This window comes from Canis lupus, chromosome X (genome assembly GCF_011100685.1).
Source record: "Canis lupus familiaris isolate Mischka breed German Shepherd chromosome X, alternate assembly UU_Cfam_GSD_1.0, whole genome shotgun sequence".
Taxonomy (NCBI): Eukaryota; Metazoa; Chordata; class Mammalia; order Carnivora; family Canidae; genus Canis; species Canis lupus.
In genome coordinates this window covers 67,777,556-67,798,807 of record NC_049260.1, presented here as the reverse complement: position 1 = coordinate 67,798,807, position 21,252 = coordinate 67,777,556, and the positions used below count along the sequence as shown (strand labels likewise).

Genomic DNA, 21,252 nt, shown 5'->3' with positions numbered 1-21,252 from the left:
CATACCAGCAAAGGCCAAATGGAAAACCTAACCTTCACTCTTGCCAGGCTGTAATGAGGTGTGCCAATGCCTTTCAAACTCTTTCCCTCCTTCATCCAGCAAGGCTGGTGTTAGAGAAGAACCTCAGTAGAGATTCAGGCATGCTTAGCAGTAATGAGACCACTCAGCCCCCACAAACACACACAGTGCCAGTGGAGACTACATGGAAAGCTTAGACTTCCATCTTCTAACCGATACCTTTCACCTTCCTACCTGGGGTGATATCAGACAAAAGATACTGGAAAGTCAAGATTATCACCATAGCCAAGTGGGAATGAGGCTACCTGCTCCAACAGTGGGAGGCAAAGCCACATGGGAGAGTGGTAACCCCTTCCAGACAGAGTGGTATCACTAGAATGAAGAGCCTGAACTCCTGCTCCACCCAACACTAACTTAGTACCACTTCATTCCAAGATATCAATGGAAACATAATGGAGAATCTGGACTCCCATCCACATTTGGTAAAAATGAGGCAATTTTGCCTCCATTACTCCAGTGGGGCTTTGTCAACAAAGGTAAGAGAAAATGCAAGATTTAAATAAGATCCAGAGTTTCACAATACCTACATTTTCCAGGTGACAATTAAAAAAATCACTTGTCAAACCAAGAAACTCAGAATATCTCTACTTGAATGATAAAAGACAGTGAACAGCCACCAACACTAAGATTTCTCAGACATTTTAGCTTTCTGAAAGGGATTTTAAAGCAGTATTATAAAAAAGTTCAGTAAACAATTACAAAGATACATGAAACAAATGAAAGAATATAAATATCAGTAAAGAAATGGAAAGTTGCAGCAAAAAAAATAAAAATAAAAATTTCAAGAGGCAATAAATTAATAACTACTGAAAACTGTAATAACCAGAATTTCAAAACTCAATAGGAAGGCTCAATGGAAAGAATGGAGAGGTTAGAGGAAAGAATCAGTGAATTTCAAGAGAGAAAAACAGAAATTACCTAATATGAAAAAGAGGGAAAAAATGTACTAAAAACAAAACAAAACAAAACAAAAAACATGTGAGAGAAAGAGCTAAAGGCGTATGTGGGACTATATCAAAGACCCAACATTTGTGTCATTGGGGTCTCAGGAAAGAAGAAAGAAGGCAAGACTAAAAAGCTACTCAAAGAAATAAAGTCTGAAACTTCCCAAATTTCTCAAAAGATATACCAACAGATTCAAGACTGAATAAATTCCAAAAGAATATATACAAAGAAATCCTCATCAGACACATCATAGCCAAAATTTAAAACTATCAAAGAAAATCCTGTAAGGTAGCCAGAGGATAACAGCCCATTACTTATTGGAGGAAAAGTCACTTACATACAGCACCTAGTGCTCGTCACAAGTGCCTTCCTTAATACCCATCACTCCCACCACCCCCTCCAGCAATTCTCAGTTTCTTCTCTATAGTTAAGAGTTTGTTATTATTTTCCTCTCCCCCCTTTTTTATTTTTTCTTTGTTCATCTGTTTTGTTTCTTAAATTCCACATATGAGTGAAATAAAATTGTATTTGTCTTTCTCTGACTTATTTCACTTACTATGAGAAATCCTATCCATTGATGTCATTGCAAATGGCAAGAACTCATTCATTTTATTGCTGAACTCATTCATTTTATTATCTCTCTCTTTCTCTCTACACACTCACACACACACACACACACACACATGCATGTGCCCCTTCAAATCAGTATTTTTGGTCCTTTGGGTAAATACTTAGTAGTGCAATTGATGGGTCTTAGGGTAGTTCTATATTTAACTTTTTAAGGAATCTCCATACTGTTTCCAAGAGTGGCTGCACTAGCCTGCACTCCCACCAACAGTGTAAGAGGGTTTCTCTTTCTCTGCATCCTCGTCAACATGTGTTGTTTCCTGTGTGGTTAATTGTAGCCATTCTGAGACGTATGAGGTGGTATCTCATTGTGTTTTGTTTTGTTTTAGATTTTATTTCTTTATTTGAGAGAGAGAGAGAGAGAAAGAGAGAGAGAACACAAAGGGAGAAGATTAGGGAGAAGCAAACTCATTGCTGAGCAGGGAACCTGATGCGGGGCTTGATCCTAGGCCCTGAGATCATAACCTAAGCTGAAGGCAGATGCTTAACTGACTGAGCCACCCAGGTATCCTCATCATGGTTTTAATTTATATTTATTTGATGATGAGTGACATTGAGCATCTTTTCATGTGTCTGCTAGCTATCTGTATGTCTTCCTTAGAAAAATGTATATTCATGTCCTCTGCCATTTCTTAAACTGGATTATTTGGTTTTAGGGTATTGAGTTTGATAAGTTCTTTATATATTTTGAATAATAATACCTTATCAGATATGTCATTTGCAAATGTGGTCTTCAATTCTGTAGGCTGCCTTTTAGTTTTGATGATTGTTTTCTTTGCTCTGCAGAAGCTTTTTATCTTGAGGAAGTCCCAATAGTTCATTTTTGCTTTTGTTTCCCTTGCCATAGGGGACTTCACTAGGAAAAAAAATGCTTTGACAGATGTCAGAGATGATACTGCCTGTGGTCTTTTCTATGATTTTTATAATTAAATCTCTCATTTAGGACTTTCATCCATTTTGAATATATTTTTGTGTGGTGTAACAAAGTGGTCTAGTTTCATTCTTCTGTACATTGCTGTCCAGTTTTCCCAACATCATTTGTTGAATAGACAGTCTTTTTTCCATTGGATATTCTTTCCTGCTTTGTCAAAGATTCGTTGACCATATAGCTAAGGGTGCATTCCTGGGCTTTCTATTCTGTTCCACTAATCAATGTTTCTGTTTTTGTGCCAGTGCCATACTGCATGATGACTACAGCTTTGTAATATAACTTGAAGTCCAGAATTCTTATGCCTTCAGCTTTTCTTTTCTTCTTCAAGATTGCTCTGGCTATTCAGAGACTTCCGTGGTTCCATACAAATTTTAGGATTATTTATTCTAGCTTTTCAAAATGCTGGTGATTGGATTGGACAGGAATTGGATTAAAAGTGTGGATTGCTTTGAGTAGTATAGACATTTTAGCAATATTTATTCTTTCCATCTATAAGCATAGAATGTGTTTCCATTTCTTTGTATCATCTCCAATTCCCTTCATAAGTTTTTTGTGGTTTTCAGAGTACAGGACATTTACTTGTTTGGTTGGGTTTATTCCTAGGTATCTTATGGGTTTGGTGCAATTGTAAATGGGATTGATTCATTGATTTCTCTTTCTGCTGCTTCATTATTGGTGTGTAAAATGCAACAGATTTATGCACATTGATTCTGTATCCTGCGACTTTTCTGAATCTGTTTATCATGTCCAGTAATTTTTTTGGTGAAGGCTTTTGTGTTTTATACCTAGAACATCATCTCATCTATGAATAGTGAATGTCTAACTTCTTCCTTGCTGATTTGGATGCCTTTTAATTCTTTTTGTTGTCTGATTACTGAGGCTAGGACTTCCAGTACTATGTTTAATAAGTGCTTAGAGTGGACATCCCTGTCTTCTTCCTGACCATACAGGAAAATCTCTCAGTTTTCCTCCAACTAGGATGATATTACCTGTGCGTTTTTTGTGTGCAACCTTTATGATATAGGAAGTCATCTGGCTATCTGACTTTTGTTTTTTGGGAGAGTTTTGATTACTGATTCAATTTCTTTGTTATGGGTCTGTTCAGGTTTTGTATTTCTTCCTGTTTCAGCATTTGTAATTTATAGGTTTCTAGGAATTGATCCATTTCTTCCTGGTTCCCCAATTTGTTGGCATTTAATTTTTCATAATATTCTTTTATAATTGTTTGTATTTCTGTGCTGTTGGTTGTGATCTCTCCTCTCTCATTTGTGATTTTATCTACTTGGATCCTTTTTCTTTTCCTTCTGATAAGTCTGGCTAGGGGTTTATCAATTTTATTAACTCTTTCAGAGAATGAGCTCCTTGTTTCACTGATATGTTCTGTTCATAACATTTATTTCTGCTCCAATCTTTTTTTCTGCTCCAATATTAATTATTTATCTTCTTCTGCTGGCTTTAGGCTTTATTTTCTTTCCTTTTATAGCTCCTTTTGGTGAAATGTTAGGTTGTATGTTTGAGATTTTTCTTGCTTCCTGAGGTAAGCTTGCATTGCTATATACTTCCCTCTTTGGACCACCTTTGCTGCAGCTCAAATGCTTCAGACCATTATATTTTCATTTTTGTTTCCATGTACTTTTTAAATTTTTTCTTTAAACTAGGTCATTCTTATTAAGATTTTGTTTACCCTGCATATATTTTTGGTCATTCTAAATTTTTTCTTGTGATTGACTTCAAGTTTCATAGAGTTCTGGCCTGGAAAAATGCATGGTATGGCTTCAGTCTTTTTGTATTTGTTAAGGCTTGATTTGTGAACAAGTATGTGATCTATTCTGGGGAATGTTCATGCGTCAAAAAGAATGTGTATTCTGCTCTTCTAGGATGAAATATTCTGAATATATCTGTTAAGGTGATATGGTCCAATGTGTCATTCAAAGTCCTTTGTCCTTATTGAATTTCTGCTCAGAAGATCTGCCCATTGGTGGCGTGTTAAAATCCGCTAATTTTATTGTATTATTATTATTATCAATGGGTTCCTTTATGTTTGTTATCACCTGATTTATATATTTGGCTGCTCCCAAGTTGGGGGTATATTTACAATTTAGATCTTCTCATTGGATAGACCCCTTTATTAGGATATAGTGCCCTTCTTCAACTCTTGTTACAGCCTTTTTTTTTAAAGATTTTATTTATTTATTCATGAGAGACACAGAGAGAGAGGCAGAGACACAGGCAGAGGAAGAAACAGGCTCCATGCAGGAAGCCTGATACGGGACTCGATCGGGATCTCCAGGATCACACCCTGGACTGAAGGCGGTGCTAAACCGCTGAGCTATCCGGGCTGCCCTTGTTACAGCCTTTGGATTAAAATCTAGTTTATCTGATATAAGCATTGGTACTCTGAGTTTCTTTTGATGTCCATTAACATAATAAATGGTTCTCCATCCCCTCACTTTCATTCTGGAGACATCTTTAGGTCTAAAATGAATCTTTAGTAGATGGTATATAGATGGGTCTTGGTTTTGATACCCTGTGTCTTTTGATTGGAGCATTTAGTCCATTTACATTCAGAGTAATTGTTGATATGAATTTAGTGTTATGGTATTACCTATAAAGTCCGTTTTTCTGGAAATGTTCCCTGATTCTTTCTAGTATTTGTTGCTTTTTGTCTTTCTTTACAACTCAGAGTCTCTAATGGTTCTTGAAGGTTTGGTTTAGTGGTCATAAACTTTTTAAGTTTTTGTTTGTCTGAGAAACTCATTATCTCTGCTTCTATTCTGAAGGACAGCCTTGATCGATGAAGTTCTTGGCTGTAGAATTTTCCCAATCAACACATTGAATATACCATGCCAGTCTTCTCACCTGCCAAGTTTCTGTGGGGAAATGTGCTCCTAATCTTATTTGGCTTCCCTTATAAGTTAGGGATATTTTTTTACCCTTCCTGCTTGTAGGACATTTTCCTTATCTCTATATTATGAAAATTTTACTTTGATACGTCTTGGTATATTTTGGCCTACTTTTATTGGATTTTGATGGGAGTTCTCTTTGCCTACTGGACTTGTATCTAGAATATATAAAGAACTTTCAAAATTCAACAATATGAAAACAAGCAAACCAATTAGAAAAAGGGGATAAGACATGATGAGACATTTAAACAAAAAGGATATAGATAAGGGGCTCAATATCACTAGCCATTAAAGAAATTCAAATTAAAATCACAATGACATCACTACACACACCTATGAGAGCAGCTAAATTTACAAAGGACAACACAAAATGCTGGCAAGGATGTGGAAAACTTGAGCGACTGATATATTGCTGGTGGGAATATAAAAATAGCTACTCTCAGACACAATTTGGCAGTTTGTTATAAACTAAACATACACATACCATGTGACCCAGCAATTGCAATTTTGGGCATTTGTCCCAGAGAAATGAAAGTTATATTACATGAACACCTGTATATAATTGTTCATAGAAGCTTTATTAATAACATGGAAAAACTGAGCACTGGGTGTTATGCTATATGTTGGAAAATTGAACTCCAATAAAAAAATTTTAAAAAATAAAAATAAAAACTGTGACATTACTCTTTAAAAAATAAATAATAATAATTCCCCCAAAAAAACTGGGAACAAGATGTCCTAAAATAGATGAATGGTTACACAACTATTCAGCAAGAAAATGGAAAAATTATTGATGCATGCAACAATATGGATGGATATTAAGAGAATTATGCTGAGTGGAATAAAAGCTAATCTCAAAAAGTCACATAATGTATTATTCCATTTTTAGAAAATTCTTAGAATGATGGAATACACATTAGTGGTTCTCAGAAATTAGGGATCTGAGGTGGAGATGGACAATAAGGGAATAGCAGGAGAGAACCCTGTGGTGATGGAACATGTATAGATTTGTGGTGTTGGTTATACAAATCTATATGTGCAATATAATTCCATAGAAAGACACACACACAGATATACACACCAGTAAGTATACATAAAACTGGTGAAATATGAATAAGGTCTTTGGTTACAGTACTGTAAATTTTCTGATTTTCATATTGTATTATACTTATATAAGATATTGCCTTTGGGATAAACTAGTTGAAGGAAACACAAGGCCTTTCTATATTCTTTTTGCACTTATTGTCAATCTACAATTATTTCTAAATAAAAAAATAAATGAAAGAAATTCAAAGAAATTTTCCCAGCTTTAGGCAGTGAAAGTATAGCCAATGAGGTTTATCTAAGGCATGATTCTTGCTAAAAGAAAATTTCCAGTGATATATATCCCTTTTCCCTCTCATTTCTATTTAGAATCACTGAAAAGCTTAAAATGGATGAAACTATATATTTCTTTTTTTGTGTATTTTGGCTTCATGATAAAATTTATTTGTAATGATTTTTGTATTTTAGTTGGCCCAATACATTTGTCTCTCTTATTCAAGGTAACGTATTATTCAGAAGATATATTTTCCACTTTAATCAGAGTCAATAATCATTTCCAAAAACCTAAATAGTGCCACTTGGTCTGAAAAGTTAATATAGTATCTAACATTGTCTCAGGAATAAAAAAAAAGCACTCGACTGAATAGACGACATTTAAATTATTATAGTGTCAATACATAGCCCAATCTTCCTCTAAACTGAAATTAGTCCATTTGTATAAAAACGAATATGATATTTTTATTCTAGATGAGATATACTAGATGTACTTTAGATTCTTATGATCATAGTAAATTAAAATTATTAGCTTTTCATCTGTAGCCTGTGGACTGATAGATATAAAATACAATGGGTCAGTCGACTCCAGTCTTGGGCTAGATGATAAATTTATTGTTCCACTGTTTCTATAGAATTTCAGATTTCATCATCAGTGCTTCTTGCACATGTAAAGTTTTCAATAAATAAATTCAATACAAAATGCAAAATATCAAAAACCTCTATTCCTATTAGTGGCTTAGTAGACCACTGACTGCCATAGGAAGAGGATCTTTGTGCCTGCTTTGTGTTTCTGCTTCCACATGCTTTAACTACAATGAATAGTCATGACTGCTTTAAGGAATTCCAGAACTGACAGTTAAAAACCATGTAACACAATGCTGTAACATGCAATTAATTTACTCAATTTCTTTGACAAAGTCTGTGGAAAAATAAAATCAAAAGCTTCTCTTAGCTGATAAGTCAGTTTACTCAAAATACTTGAGTCAAAACTAAAATACCAATTTTAGTTAAGTAATTTTGGTCAAAGTCTAAAAGGACATCACTGCCAGGAAAATCCCAGACTATACAGAGATTTAAATGTCTGCATATGAAAATTCAAGAGAAAATGCAAATTATTGAGACATGTACTGTCACCCAATTTTACAAGGTACAGCAAGAGGTGGGCTACATGAAGCATACTCTAATGATATTTCTTCAGTTTTCTGAAATTTCCACATAATAGCAAAGTTGGCATTTTATAATTTCCAGAGCTATAAATCACTTTTAAATCATGATGATACTACTCAAAACAGATGTGAAAACATGTTTGCCACAAGTGTGTAAACTGCTTATTTGTCATATTTAATAATGTTGAGACCTCTATTTTAACTTCATTTCCTTTTAATGAATCTATTGAAGAAAATATATTTTACCTTAATATCACATATATAACTGGCAGAATTTGACATTGAAAAACTCATTTAAAAGAAAGCTTTCCACTTAGCCTGGATGCAGCGTAATATGCCACTCTTATCTACTAATATCCTCATCAGAATGTGTGATCAACCTATTTGATTGAAATGAGTAAAACTCCCATTCTACATTAAAAGATTCAGAAGTGCCAGTACATACTACTGCACATTTTATGAAAATCAGTTATTGTACATCTGTACTAGCATTTCAGCTGATTTTTCATAAGACACAATAGTGTGTACTTGAGCACTGCAGCACACAGACCAGGCCTAAATGCCATTTTGACTTATGGGGTTTGCAGTTCTGATTGAATCACATGTATCATGTACAGCTTGAGATTTTCCTAGAAAAGTTGCTTTACTACTACACTGTCCTTCAAATAGTTTTGACTTGGTGGGAAGGAGGTCTCAGGAACAAATTGTTGCTGGGCTAAGAATGAAATTTGATCTTTAACTAGAATTATATTACTTGTAAGAGTTTAGGTATTTTAAACTGACTTCTTCCATTCTGGAAAGTATTCTGAAATCAATCATTTACATGTCAGAGATCCAGAGGGTATAGCCTTTCAGAGTTTGGATAAGAAATGACTAAACGTGTGGCAAGGAAATCAACAATGGATCAATGAAATTAAAATCATACATGATTCCAAATTCTAACTAAAATGCCCATTTATGTAATTAGGAAGCAAGTTCGGTATAGAGAAGAAAGATAAATTTCTCCATTAACTATTCAGCTTATGGAGTCTTTTTTTTTTTCTATATATTAGGAGTATTTTTAGTAGGGTTAGAAAAATGCACCCTATACTGAAGTACAAACTGATTGCTTGATGATCTGATAAATTACATGTTAGTTTATGTTCTTTAGCTTAGAGTTACTGTTTAATTCATGTTAGACATAATGTATAGCCTATAAGATACGCCAATATGTTTTCTTTTTTTCTCTTTTAGCCTTTTTTAAAAAAGACTTTATTTATTCATGAGAGACACACGCACGGAGAGGCAGAGATACAGGCAGAAGGAGAAGCAGGCTCCATGCACCAGAAGCCCAACGTGGGACTCGATCCCAGGTTTCCAGGATCGCGCCCTGGGCCAAAGGCAGGCACCAAACCGCTGCGCCACCCAGGGATCCCTATCTTTTAGCCTTTTAAACAAAATTGTACTCAGTTTTCATACAAAGATAACATGACTTTGAAATTCTTACTCTCCCTACCTTATTTAAACTGATATCCAAAGGAAAAAAAAAAACTAGATACTGTGCAGAGATGATACATGTACCTCAGTGGATCGAAAACTAGATTGGTATCATATCTATCAAAATTCTAGGTAAATAAATACTTGGTTGGAGTAACTTGCTAAGCTTTCATTTGAAATGCCCAAGTAAGCATATATTTAAAAAATCTCTTTTTTATGGTTGAGAGAAACATCTTTTCTCCATGACAGCAACCCAGTTTTTCAAATGTAATTATCAAATTCTAAGTCATTTAAACATAGTTAACAAAGTGCATATATAATAAAAAGAGTCAGATGTTTCTGATCAGGCATAATAATAGGACTTAAAGTGAACTTTCCAACCACAGGCACTGAAAAACTTCAGGTTGAAAAGTAATTTAGGGGATCCCTGGGTGGCGCAGCGGTTTGGCGCCTGCCCTTGGCCCAGGGCGCGATCCTGGAGACCTGGGATCGAATCCCACATCGGGCTCCCGGTGCATGGAGCCTGCTTCTCCCTCTGCCTGTGTCTCTGCCTCTCTCTCTCTCTCTCTCTCTCTGTGACTATCATAAATAATTAATAAAAATTAAAAAAAAAAAAAGAAAAGTAATTTATTAACATTAAATAAACTTTAGGTAAGGATTTTTTTTTTTACTACTAAAAGAATTTATCTAAAGCCAGTGTAAATATATTCTGATTAGGAAATGTGGATGCAATATACAGCACTGGCATGTTAATTTAGTTACTATCCAATATTTATATGCCCATCAAATAAGCAATAATAATTTTACTTTTATTATCCTTTTGGAATTTTTTGATGGTTGGTCCATTATCCTGATCAACAATAAGTTCCTCTCTATTGTTGGACATTATAGCTATAAATAAAGATAAAACTCAGTAATTTTCTTGCAAAACATCCAAAAGAAAGGTAGAAAAGTATTACATAAATATCTATTTTACTCCAATAACAATTAGCATGAATTGTATACATCTCTAATTCTGAAATAGTGGAATCATTTGTGCTGGTTTGATGAATATATAATTTAAAAATCAATAAGCTGCTCAACCATGTGAATTTTTAAATTGGAATTAATATATACAGCATATATAATTGCCCACAGATTTTCTTTAAATCACTTTAAAAGTTTGCTCTTTTAAAATACATAGCAAATTAGCTATTTATCTGCATAATTAATAATCTACTTCCCAAAATGTTTCTAGAAATAATTACTACTTAATTTCCTGAGTTTAAAATAATTACAGATTCAACTCACTTTACAGAGTATTTTGCAAATACATATAGCAAAATTAATTGGTTAAGTATAACTTTCTGGTAATTATTATAAATACTTCTTCACAAAAACAGTTCTATTGAAAGAGGAAAAACATGCCAATTTTCATAGTTTATCATTTAATTCTTTTTTGTTATATTTTATTAAAACATTGTATTGCTTTATTAAATAAAATATGGTCACATTACACCAAAATTTCTCAATTTTTTTTTTGTTGCTGCTATAGTCTATCTCATTATCATGCTCAGACAACTGGGAATGTGCATAGACAGCCTAATTACTACCAGCGAGGTTAGAAATGTTTTATGTGGTTAATGTATTTTTTTTAGAATAACACATTGCTTTAGAAATATTTGATTTTACTTCTAAATGTAAGATACCATTCCCTTACAATATATCTATCACATAGTATATTTCCCTATGCTGCTTTTAGCCAACTCTCAATATTTATTTCTCTCTCTCTTTTTGGCCCCTCCCCTCATCAATACAAAGATTATCCTAACAGAATAATATGTGTTTTGGTTTCTTGATTCATTAATGGTCATCTGGCTATATCTCTTTGTCTTGCTCAGACTGCCTTAAATCAGTTGCACACAGTATTATAACAACCAAAAGCTATGACAAAATAAAGCTAGAAGACCCATTACCTCTTCCAGGAATTAAATTCACTCCCTTAAGACCACTAACCTCGGGAACCCTGGGTGCCGCAGCGGTTTAGCGCCTGCCTTTGGCCCAGGGCGCAATCCTGGAGACTCAGGATCGAATCCCACGTCGGGCTCCCGGTGCATGGAGCCTGCTTCTCCCTCTGCCTATGTCTCTGCCTCTCTCTCTCTCTCTGATGACTATCATAAATAAATAAAAATTAAAAAAAAAAAGACCACTAACCTCAAGTTCTAGCTCAGTGATTCTTAACTCTGGCTACACATTAGAATCTTATGAGACACTGAAAAAAAAAAAAAAGTGCCTCCAGGTTTTATTCCAGACTAGGTAAATCAGAATTGGAGCATGTAACCTGGGCATCCAGATTTGTAAATGCCCCACAGGTGGTTATAATGGGAAGCCAGATTTAAGACTCACTGGGCTTACTATAAGCTGCAAACAATAAATAATATTGGCAGACTGAGACGTGGAAGAATTTCCAGAAGGGAGAAATAATATTCATCCTTCCCCAGGAGAGTTTCAGAAACTAACACCTCTGCTAATCTCTCAAATACCACTTTCCCCAACAAAACAAAACAAAACAAAAAAACAACAACAACAGAAACAAAAAACAAAAAAACAAAAAACAAAAAAACACCACTTTGGAGAGGCTTCAAGCAGTCACTATTATGAAGCATAAAATCTTAGAGTGCATATAAGGAACATCCCTATAGAGTAAGACTAAAAGCGGAGCAGAAATCATTTTTCCTAGAGGAGATGGATATTTAGGAAATTAGGTTCTGTAGATACAGAAAATAAAGATTTTACCATCTTGTTTGGTTCATAATTGTTATATACTAAATGAGAACTTGTTACAAGTGAATGCACTTGGTAACATCTGTATACCTGAGTAAAATCAGGCAGCAAGGAATGATAAGCAATTATGACAGACAGGGCAGCCCTGGTGGTGGAGCAGTTTAGCGCCGCCTGCAGCCCGGGGTGTGATCTTGGAGACCTGGGATCGAGTCCCACGTCATGCTTCCTGTATGGAGCCTGCTTCTCCCTCTGCCTGTGTCTCTGCCCCTCTCTCCCTCTGTCTCCATGAATAAATAAAATCTTTTAAAAAATCATGGTAAAGACGCAGCAAAAAACAGTGCTTATCCCTCACACTTCATTAGCATTTTAAATTTCTAAAGTATTTTTCCATATATATTTCATTTGACCTCACAAAAATCCAGTGTGTTAGGCATGGCAGTAATTATTTCCATATATTAAGTAAATAAACTCATTATGGTTAAGTGACATACCCAAGATCTCATAGCTAGTCAGTGCCAGAACCATGGCTAATTCAAGTCTCCAATATGCCACATCACTGACAAAAGCATAGTATTTCTGGAATAGTGTCTATGGTATAAGACTTCTGAGATAATAAAAAGCAACAAAATGTTAAATACTTGTGATCTAAATTATTGAGATTACAGCAAATTATATATTGATTCACATTTTAGTCACTCTTAAATGATCAACTGTTTAAAAGATATTTTATCTTTCATTATTCAAAGATGCAGTGAATGTAGCAAATGTATTATATCACCTGAACTGTTAAATACCAATATATTGAACTATCTTAACATATACGCTTAAAAATATCCCATCATATTGTTCCCATTGAATCCAGTGATGCAGTAAACGAAGTCCCTTCCAGAGAAGAAACTTGTAACACTTTAAGTTTCATTTTGTTGTTCAGCAATAAAAAATGACCACTTCAAAAAGCCCCCCTTTTTTAAGGAGAGATCAACTCCCCCAGTTTCTTTCTTAATAATGAAGAATTTCCTGAAAGAATATATCTAATTTCTGTTTTAGATGAGACACTTACCCATCCTCTCTGAATGGTGATCCATCTGAGAGGGAGAGCTGGACACACTGCTGCTGGGGTGGGAGGAAGCCTGACTCCCAGGATGATGGTTCTCTTCCAGAGAGGCAACAGGAGAAGGACTCTCTGGGATCCGTTCCTGACACGAAAGGAAATGTCACCTGTTCACCAAGGTTTTTTTTTATGTTGGTTGAGTCCATAACATTTGAAATTTTGACTTTTCACTTATCCCCAAAGTATGCATGTTCATAATACCTGATCTTAAATGTGTATCTTTAGACAAATACATAATTTTTGTTCTTGTGAAATTAGTAGGATATTATGAGGGCTAAATAAGAGAACATGAAAGGGCTCAGTGTCATGCTGGATATATATAGAGATTCAAGAAAGGCTAGTTTCCATTTCCTTTCCTAGAAAATTCATGAAGAATTACGAACATAGGTGGGTAGTGAGGATTGGTGTTATTATAAACTTTTATATTTACATAAAGAATATACCAAAGCCTAGAGGGTGGTCCTACTCTCTAAGATCTCCCAAAAGTAAACACTTGAGAGCCAAGGAATAAAACTCACCGATAGTGGCATCTGGTACATATTGAGTCTTTCTGCACAAATAAAAATTATGGAGAAAATATACATGCACTCTATTAGACCTCAGGAATATATGTTGAATTCTGCCACCAAAATGGTTTGGTAGACACAGGACATAATGATGAATTTTCCAAACTCACACTAAAACCTATCAGTATCAATATTTGTATTGTTTAGATTTTTATGGTTTTAAATAATAAGTTTGAATAAAAATAAAACATTCATTTTACATACCTCTACAGTAACTGTTGTAGTTCTCAAAAATTTTGTGACTCTGGATAATGCTATAAAACTCTGAAATTATTCACTATGTTTATGCATCACAACTTGATGAGTAAATCTGACAATCATTCAACTAAATTGATCAGTAAAAGAACCAAATTGCTGTGTTTATGCATATATGCAATAAATGTGACTGGGTAATAGGCAAGTTGGGACAGAGAATGTTTGTTCTATAAAATATTTAATTCATCCATAACAGGCTTCTTAAAAGTTCTAATTATCTGTAATGACATCAGCATTCTAATCATCATAATATTAAGAATTAGTTTGTCAAAAATGTGCTTGTGCATTTTCATATTGATTTTGCATGAGACCTAAAATTTATAAATTCCTTAAAGAAAACTATTGTTTGTTTAAATACAAAAGTAATAGCATGAGAGTTAAAGCTTATTATTTCATTAGTAGAAGTCAACATTTTGCAATGTCTATCATTGTGGCAGGCAGAATAGGGGCCCCCAAAATGTTAACTCCACATCCTAATGACTGAGACCTCTGAATATGTTACATCACTTGTGTATATGTTACATCACATAGTAAATGGATTTTTCAGATGTGATTGAGAATCTTGAGATAGATAAATTATACTTAGAGGCCGAAAGGAAAGGTCAGAGGGAAATATTATGGAACCATGAACCAAGAAATGTGGGTGGCTTCTAGAAGCTGAAAAATGCAAGGAAATGGATTCATCCCTGGAAGCTACAGAAAGAAATGCAGCCCAGCCAACACTTTTAGATTTTAGCTCAGTGATACCCATGTTAGACATCCAACCTACAGAACCATAAGAAAATAAATGTGCATTGTTTTAAGCCACTAAATTTATCATATTTTGCTATAGCAGCAAGAAAACACTAATACAGTCTTCAATGAAGTAGTTTTATTTTTAATGGTGTTTTATATTACTGTTTAGCATATAATTAACATCTGATAATTTTAATAAAATGAATAGTAGACTTTGCGTATATTAGTTGCAGTATTATTCCTAATTAAATAGTGATAATTATAATAAACTTATGTTGCACTTTAAATGCTCTATAACTGGTTTCATACCTCAAAAACAATGTTTCAATGTTTTTAATATACATTTCATTTATATTTACACTAAAGATAAATATCTAGTTGTAAAGCTACATTTATAGTACAAAATGAACATATAAGCAAAGCAGAAGAGTTTTTATTTTCTAAACAATTACCCTTGTATTCTGGAGTGATGGGACAAGGATAGACAGCAAAGTATATACAGCTCTTGTACTGATTCCTTTACTTTCTAATAAACTAGTAGTTTATTAGTTGTGAAATTAAACCAAAATTGTCATGACTGAAAATATATTCTTTAAATAGCATATGTACACAGACAACACCTATGCAAGGAATTTTTGATATAAGATCAAAATTAGTTTTTGGTTTTCACTGTTGCATAGACTCAATGATTCTATGCCAAAATATGTACATAAATTGTAAAACATTCAGTATTTGTCTTTGAATTGTAACATTGAAAATGTGTTGAAAAAATATGTAATTCAATGTCCTACTTTTAAGTTTGATGGACATCTGAATGAATGGACAGGGACAATGTACAGCAGTTAGTAGGCTAAACTAGAACTGAAAAAAATCACTGTATGGTGGCAAACAGGAATCATACACATAGAAATATATGCTGCCATAATAAAAATGGAAAATTTTTAAATGATTCATAAAATCGATGATTTGGAAAAACAAGAGAATCCAACTAACAGTGATCATTGCTCTTGTTCACTCCACCTAATAAAAAATTAAAGCTCATTTTGAATTTAAAAAAAAAATTGAAAGAACATCTACACAAATAGAAAATGCTACGAAAATGAGAAAAGATACAATACTACAAAGGAAGATTCCCTCAAATGATTAAGATTAGCAAATGATCAAATAATATAAACTCAACCTACTCTTCAACTCTTTCTTTGACATTTTCAACACCATATTAGGTGATAAATAACTTTGAAAACATGATTTAGGGTGACAGTAATATTCTCATAAAGTAATATTTCTCATAATATTCTCATAAAGTAATATTTCTCCTTTAAGATATTACACTTTCCAAATTCAGTCAAGGTTCAGTTCATTGTTATTGTTTTCCTAAGGCATCACAGAGGTCTGACTTTTTCACCATGTAAACTGTATTAGATAACTTCAGTGCCTTATATTGATTAAGAGTTAGGTGGGTTTAAAAATATATATGTCTGTGTGGAACTGGGAATATTTAATTTCTCTTAAAGTAACTAATAGTTCTATGAACAATTTATTTGCAATAAACAGATCAATTTTTCATCCTTGTAATCGGTATGCATCTATTTAGCTATTTAATTGCAATGTGCTTTGGTTCATTAGGTGGCTACTCTTGTGTCTCAGCCTAGTTAAAATTTCACAGCAAGTTAATCTGTTTTATTACAAATGAGAACACAAGTGATAATGTCCTCATCATTTGCCAAATACAGGGTTAACGGTAATTGCAACAAATCAATAAGGGCATTTAAAAAGGAAAATTGCAACTCTAAAACTCCAATCACTTATAGTCATTGATGAGTTCATTTTATTTGGTATTTATGACTTTTACAACCCTGTCACACTTCATGTATTTCATTTGGGCCCCATTGACAACAGCTGTAGCTCTTCTGAAACACTACAGTTCTTCTCTAGATTCAAAGTAGCCAAGGGGAGACATTTCCAAGATTGATAAATACTTAATCAAATGCCCATTTCCCCCTGCAATTAGTAAAATTATCTGTGATAATAACTCAAATTCTAGCATGTATGTTTATAGTTCAGGGCTTATGCCTAATAAGAAACATTACAGAAAATGTTATTATTTAGTACATACTATGCCCTCTTTTATCATACTTTTCCCCTTTCGGGGGGCATATATCACAAGTAGTCAAAGGAGACATTCATCATATTAAATCATTTGAAAGTACATTTGAACCTTAATAAAGAATAGGGTCAATGCTTAGAAAATTCATTTTTATACAAGGTTTAACACAATCAATTTGGTTTAGGATTTAGTTTTTTGGCACTTAAGTATCAACTCTGCCGATTTTCATGTATATTCTTTATTTCATCTCAATATATTCCTTTACATCCTTGGAAATATGGTAGTATACATGGAATGTGTGAAGTACTAATAAATGCATATTAAACATGTGTTTATATGTGTGTGTACATGTGTATAGTTGACTTTTACTAACAACTGTATCAATCAATGTTAAATTGTTACCACTGACATCTTATTATATTGTTATCAAATAGTCAGTGTGATTATTATATAATTTTTTATAATTTTTATTTAATTGGAATTCAACTCTCTATAATTATGCTTCCAAATAGTAATCTGTTAATGAGTTCCTAAAGGATTTAATGGCTTCACTACTGAGGAGTGGCTTTTGGAAGTTTCTCTGAGTGCTAGATATTTTTTATTCATGCATTTGTCATGATATTTCATATTTAATTGATGTGCTCCTTCTCTATTGTCACCAGAGTTTTGCAGAAACAGAACAGATTGAAACTTGACAGACTTTAATAATAAAATCAAGGACAGGGAAATGAAAAGTTTATTCATTGTTGCTGTTAATTTACCTTATTATTAATCCTGAGGAAGAATCTGATGCCCAAATTTGGTATCTCTGAACAACATTGGAAACATGACAACTTATGGATCTTTACAAATTGATTTAAGATTTACTCTCTGGGGGCACTTGGGTGGCCAATTAAGCAGCCAACACTTGGTTTTAGCTCAGGTCATGATCTCGAGGTCCTGGAATCAAGCCCTACATTAAGCTCTGTGCTCAAAGGGGAATCTGTGGATTCTCTCTCCCTCTCCCTCTGCCCCGCCCCCTGCTCATGCTCTATCTCTCTAAAATAAACAAGTTTTTATTATAAAAAAGTCTGTATTCCATGATTAACAATTATGAATGTTAACATAGGTGACTATGGCAGGATTTTCATGAATTTAGATAATATAGGCACATTGAGGTTGCAGCTGGAACACAAAACCATGAAACACTGCAAAATCATAGGCACAGTCTACATGTGATATAAGTTATATTAGGGCAAAGGATCCTTTCGCACCTTCAATATGATCAACTTGTTCTGGAAGAGGGTGACATTTTAAGGAATCAGTCATAATATCTACTCATGGCTTACAAATGCCCTTGAGTGGGAAAATATATTAATTCAGTGGGAAAATGCAGAGTTTCCAAATTGTGTTTTGGGCTTGGACCACCACCACCCACCCAAACACACAGACACACAGACACGCAGACACATGCGCACACACACACACACACACACACACACACCCTTCAGTTCTCATTCAATATATCTTCACCTCATGTTCTAAAAGATAGTAATTGCTTTGTCTTCTCATAGAGCATTGTTTTTCTTTTTCAAGTTCTATTTAAATTCCAGTTAGTTAACATAAAGTATAATATTAGTTTCAGATGTATAATTCAAAATAAAGCCTCAACCAGTGATTTTTTTAGTGAATTTGAATTATCATAAAGAATCCTGTGTTAATTTTAATACCAGATGTTCACATGTTAATGCCACTGCCTTGTGACCATTTCCTATCAATTCATTAATTGCCAGCTGCTTGGCCAAACAAAAAACAGAGCTAGTCAGATGGTACTGGTAAACAGCCAAATAACTGCGTCCTATGTAAATTTCTCAAATTTCTTGTCAGAGAAAACTATGCCACACGGATATTACAAAGTATCCCATGATGTATGGAATTGTTGAATCGCTATATTGTACACCTGAAACTAATATAACACTTTATGTTAACTAGCTGCAATTAAAATAAAAATTTAAAAACAGTTTCCCACAGATAAAAAAAAAAAAAGGTACTTAAATGTCAAATAGGAAATAGGTTTTTATACCAGTCAGGTATATTTTACCTATTTTGCTCTCAGGATCTTGCCACACTCAGTGATATAACTGAATGATGAATAGCCTTGCAAGCCTACTGATCATAATGCAGATTCCAATTCCTGTTATAGCTACATGAGTTATGAAATACAAATGCTACTAGTGGAGCCAATGGTAAAGGGATCTGCAGCAGAACTAAAGAATTGTGCTTGGAGTAACAATATTTCCAACTAATTTTTGTAAAAACAAAAACCAAAAAAAGAAAAAAAATTGCAACTTGTAATGTCTTTTCTAGTTTTGAAATTAAATTCTGCATCACTATCATTTATTTTAGAAATTCTCCCCAAAGTTTAATATCCAATTAATCATTTTTAATTCATGCAACAAATATTTATTAAGAATCTAATGTACCAATTGGGGATGGAAAGAAGGTCCATGGATATTTTCACATGAGATGTATATGTTCATAGTTCAAACTAAAGACTAAACAATTCCCCATAAACATTCAAAGATGGCTCAAAATAAAATACAAATCAGATCAATTTGGGTATTAGAATGGACACTCCTTTCCAGTCCCCACCAAATTCCTAACTCTTTTTTCCTGCGTGGAGATCAAAGCAGCCATGACAGGTGAACAAATAAATGCTTTGCAGAGAGAGAGTCCAATACATGTATATGTATCTAATGGTGAGGGAACCCTTAGTTCTGGTACTGATAAGGGTTACACAGAGGAATGTATATAAAGGAAGTGACTCTTTTCTCAGGCTAGATCTTGGCCATGATATTGGTTTCTACTTATTGATATGGATCCTTGAATATAAAACATAGTAAAATAAAACAATATTTTCTAATATACACTGGCTATTTACTAAATGCCAAACAGTGTTCTAAGTGTGTTGACAAGCCTTGTCTCATTTAGTTTCATGTTAACACTATGAGGTAGGTATAATTACTCTAGCCATTTCACAGGAAGATGAGGCAAACTGAGATACAGGTATACTAATTTGCTTAAGGTCACATAAAAAGGAATGGTGAAACCAAAAATCAAATACAGGCAGGCATTCTGACTTCAGAGCCCATACTCTTACCCATTAGGACGTACTGCCTCCAATGAAATCTGCTTCTTAATTGATCTAACTTCGCTAATAAACTATGATGGTTCTAGCCAGAAACAGTATATAATTCTATAAATTATTCTGAAGGTGGAGCTTACATATGTTTCATTTTAGTGTTTTTGACAAAGCAATGTGACATACTCATTTGCACATATCAAATCTTGCAAAATCAGTGAATTCTGTGTTCTTGCCCTCTTTTCTAACGAAAAAATGATGAAATAATAATAATACAGTAAGCCAGTATTCAGCAATAACTGTCCTTTTTAGCCAACTGCAAGGCTAATTGCAATATACTTGATTTTTTTAGTCTGTATTACCCTTTTCCTCAAAGATCACCAGTGATTCACAACCTTTTGCCCACCCTACTTAATGCTCTAAAACAGTGCTATCCAATAAAATGTTCTGCAGTGATGCAATGTTCTGCACTTGCATTGTCTAATATGTGTCACAAGTGATGTGTGACTTTTGAGCACTTGGAATGTGACTACTTGCAACAGAGCAACTGAAGTTTTCATTTTCTTTAATTCATTTAAATTGAAATAGCCATATATGTCTAGTGGCTGCTCTATTGAACAGTGTTGTTACACGGATATGTCTATGTATCTAAAACTCATTGCTGGACTCCCTGGGTGTGTCAGTCAGTTAAGCATCTCCCCTCAGTTCAGGTCATAATCCTGGGGTCCTGGGATCAAGCCTCACAGGCTCCCTACTCAACAGGAGTCTGCTTCTCCCTCTTCCTCTGCCCTTCCCCTCCATCATGATTGCTTTCTCTCTTAAATAAATAAAATATTTTAAAAAACATTGTTATTTATAATGGTTACATGGTTTACATCCATGGAGATAGGGAATTGTATTAAACTATAAGCAAATTTATATATATATATATTCATATATATATATAAAAATTTTATATATGTATATATAAAATTTAGAAGTACAAGTTTCTAAAAGTCACCTCACTTCTCAGATCCCTAAAAAGCTATGTTTTTTCTCTCCTACCTGTGAAAAGAAAATTTTTAAAAGATGACAGCGGTGGTGAATAAACAGCCATGTCTATTCTTCATGTTAGTTTTCACTATTTGAGGGCATTTGCAGGAATCCAC

The 21,252-nt window shown here is 33.9% G+C and overlaps 1 protein-coding gene across 1 annotated transcript in view; it reads right to left on the bottom strand.

Moving 5' to 3' along the window:
* The window catches only part of DACH2 (dachshund family transcription factor 2), a 165,333-nt gene that overhangs the window by 97,675 nt on the left and 46,406 nt on the right, over positions 1-21,252 (bottom strand). The window contains exon 4 of the mRNA XM_038588811.1: positions 13,270-13,405. Within this exon, the coding sequence (XP_038444739.1) occupies positions 13,270-13,405 (136 nt within the window). The remainder of the gene's footprint in view (positions 1-13,269; positions 13,406-21,252) is intronic.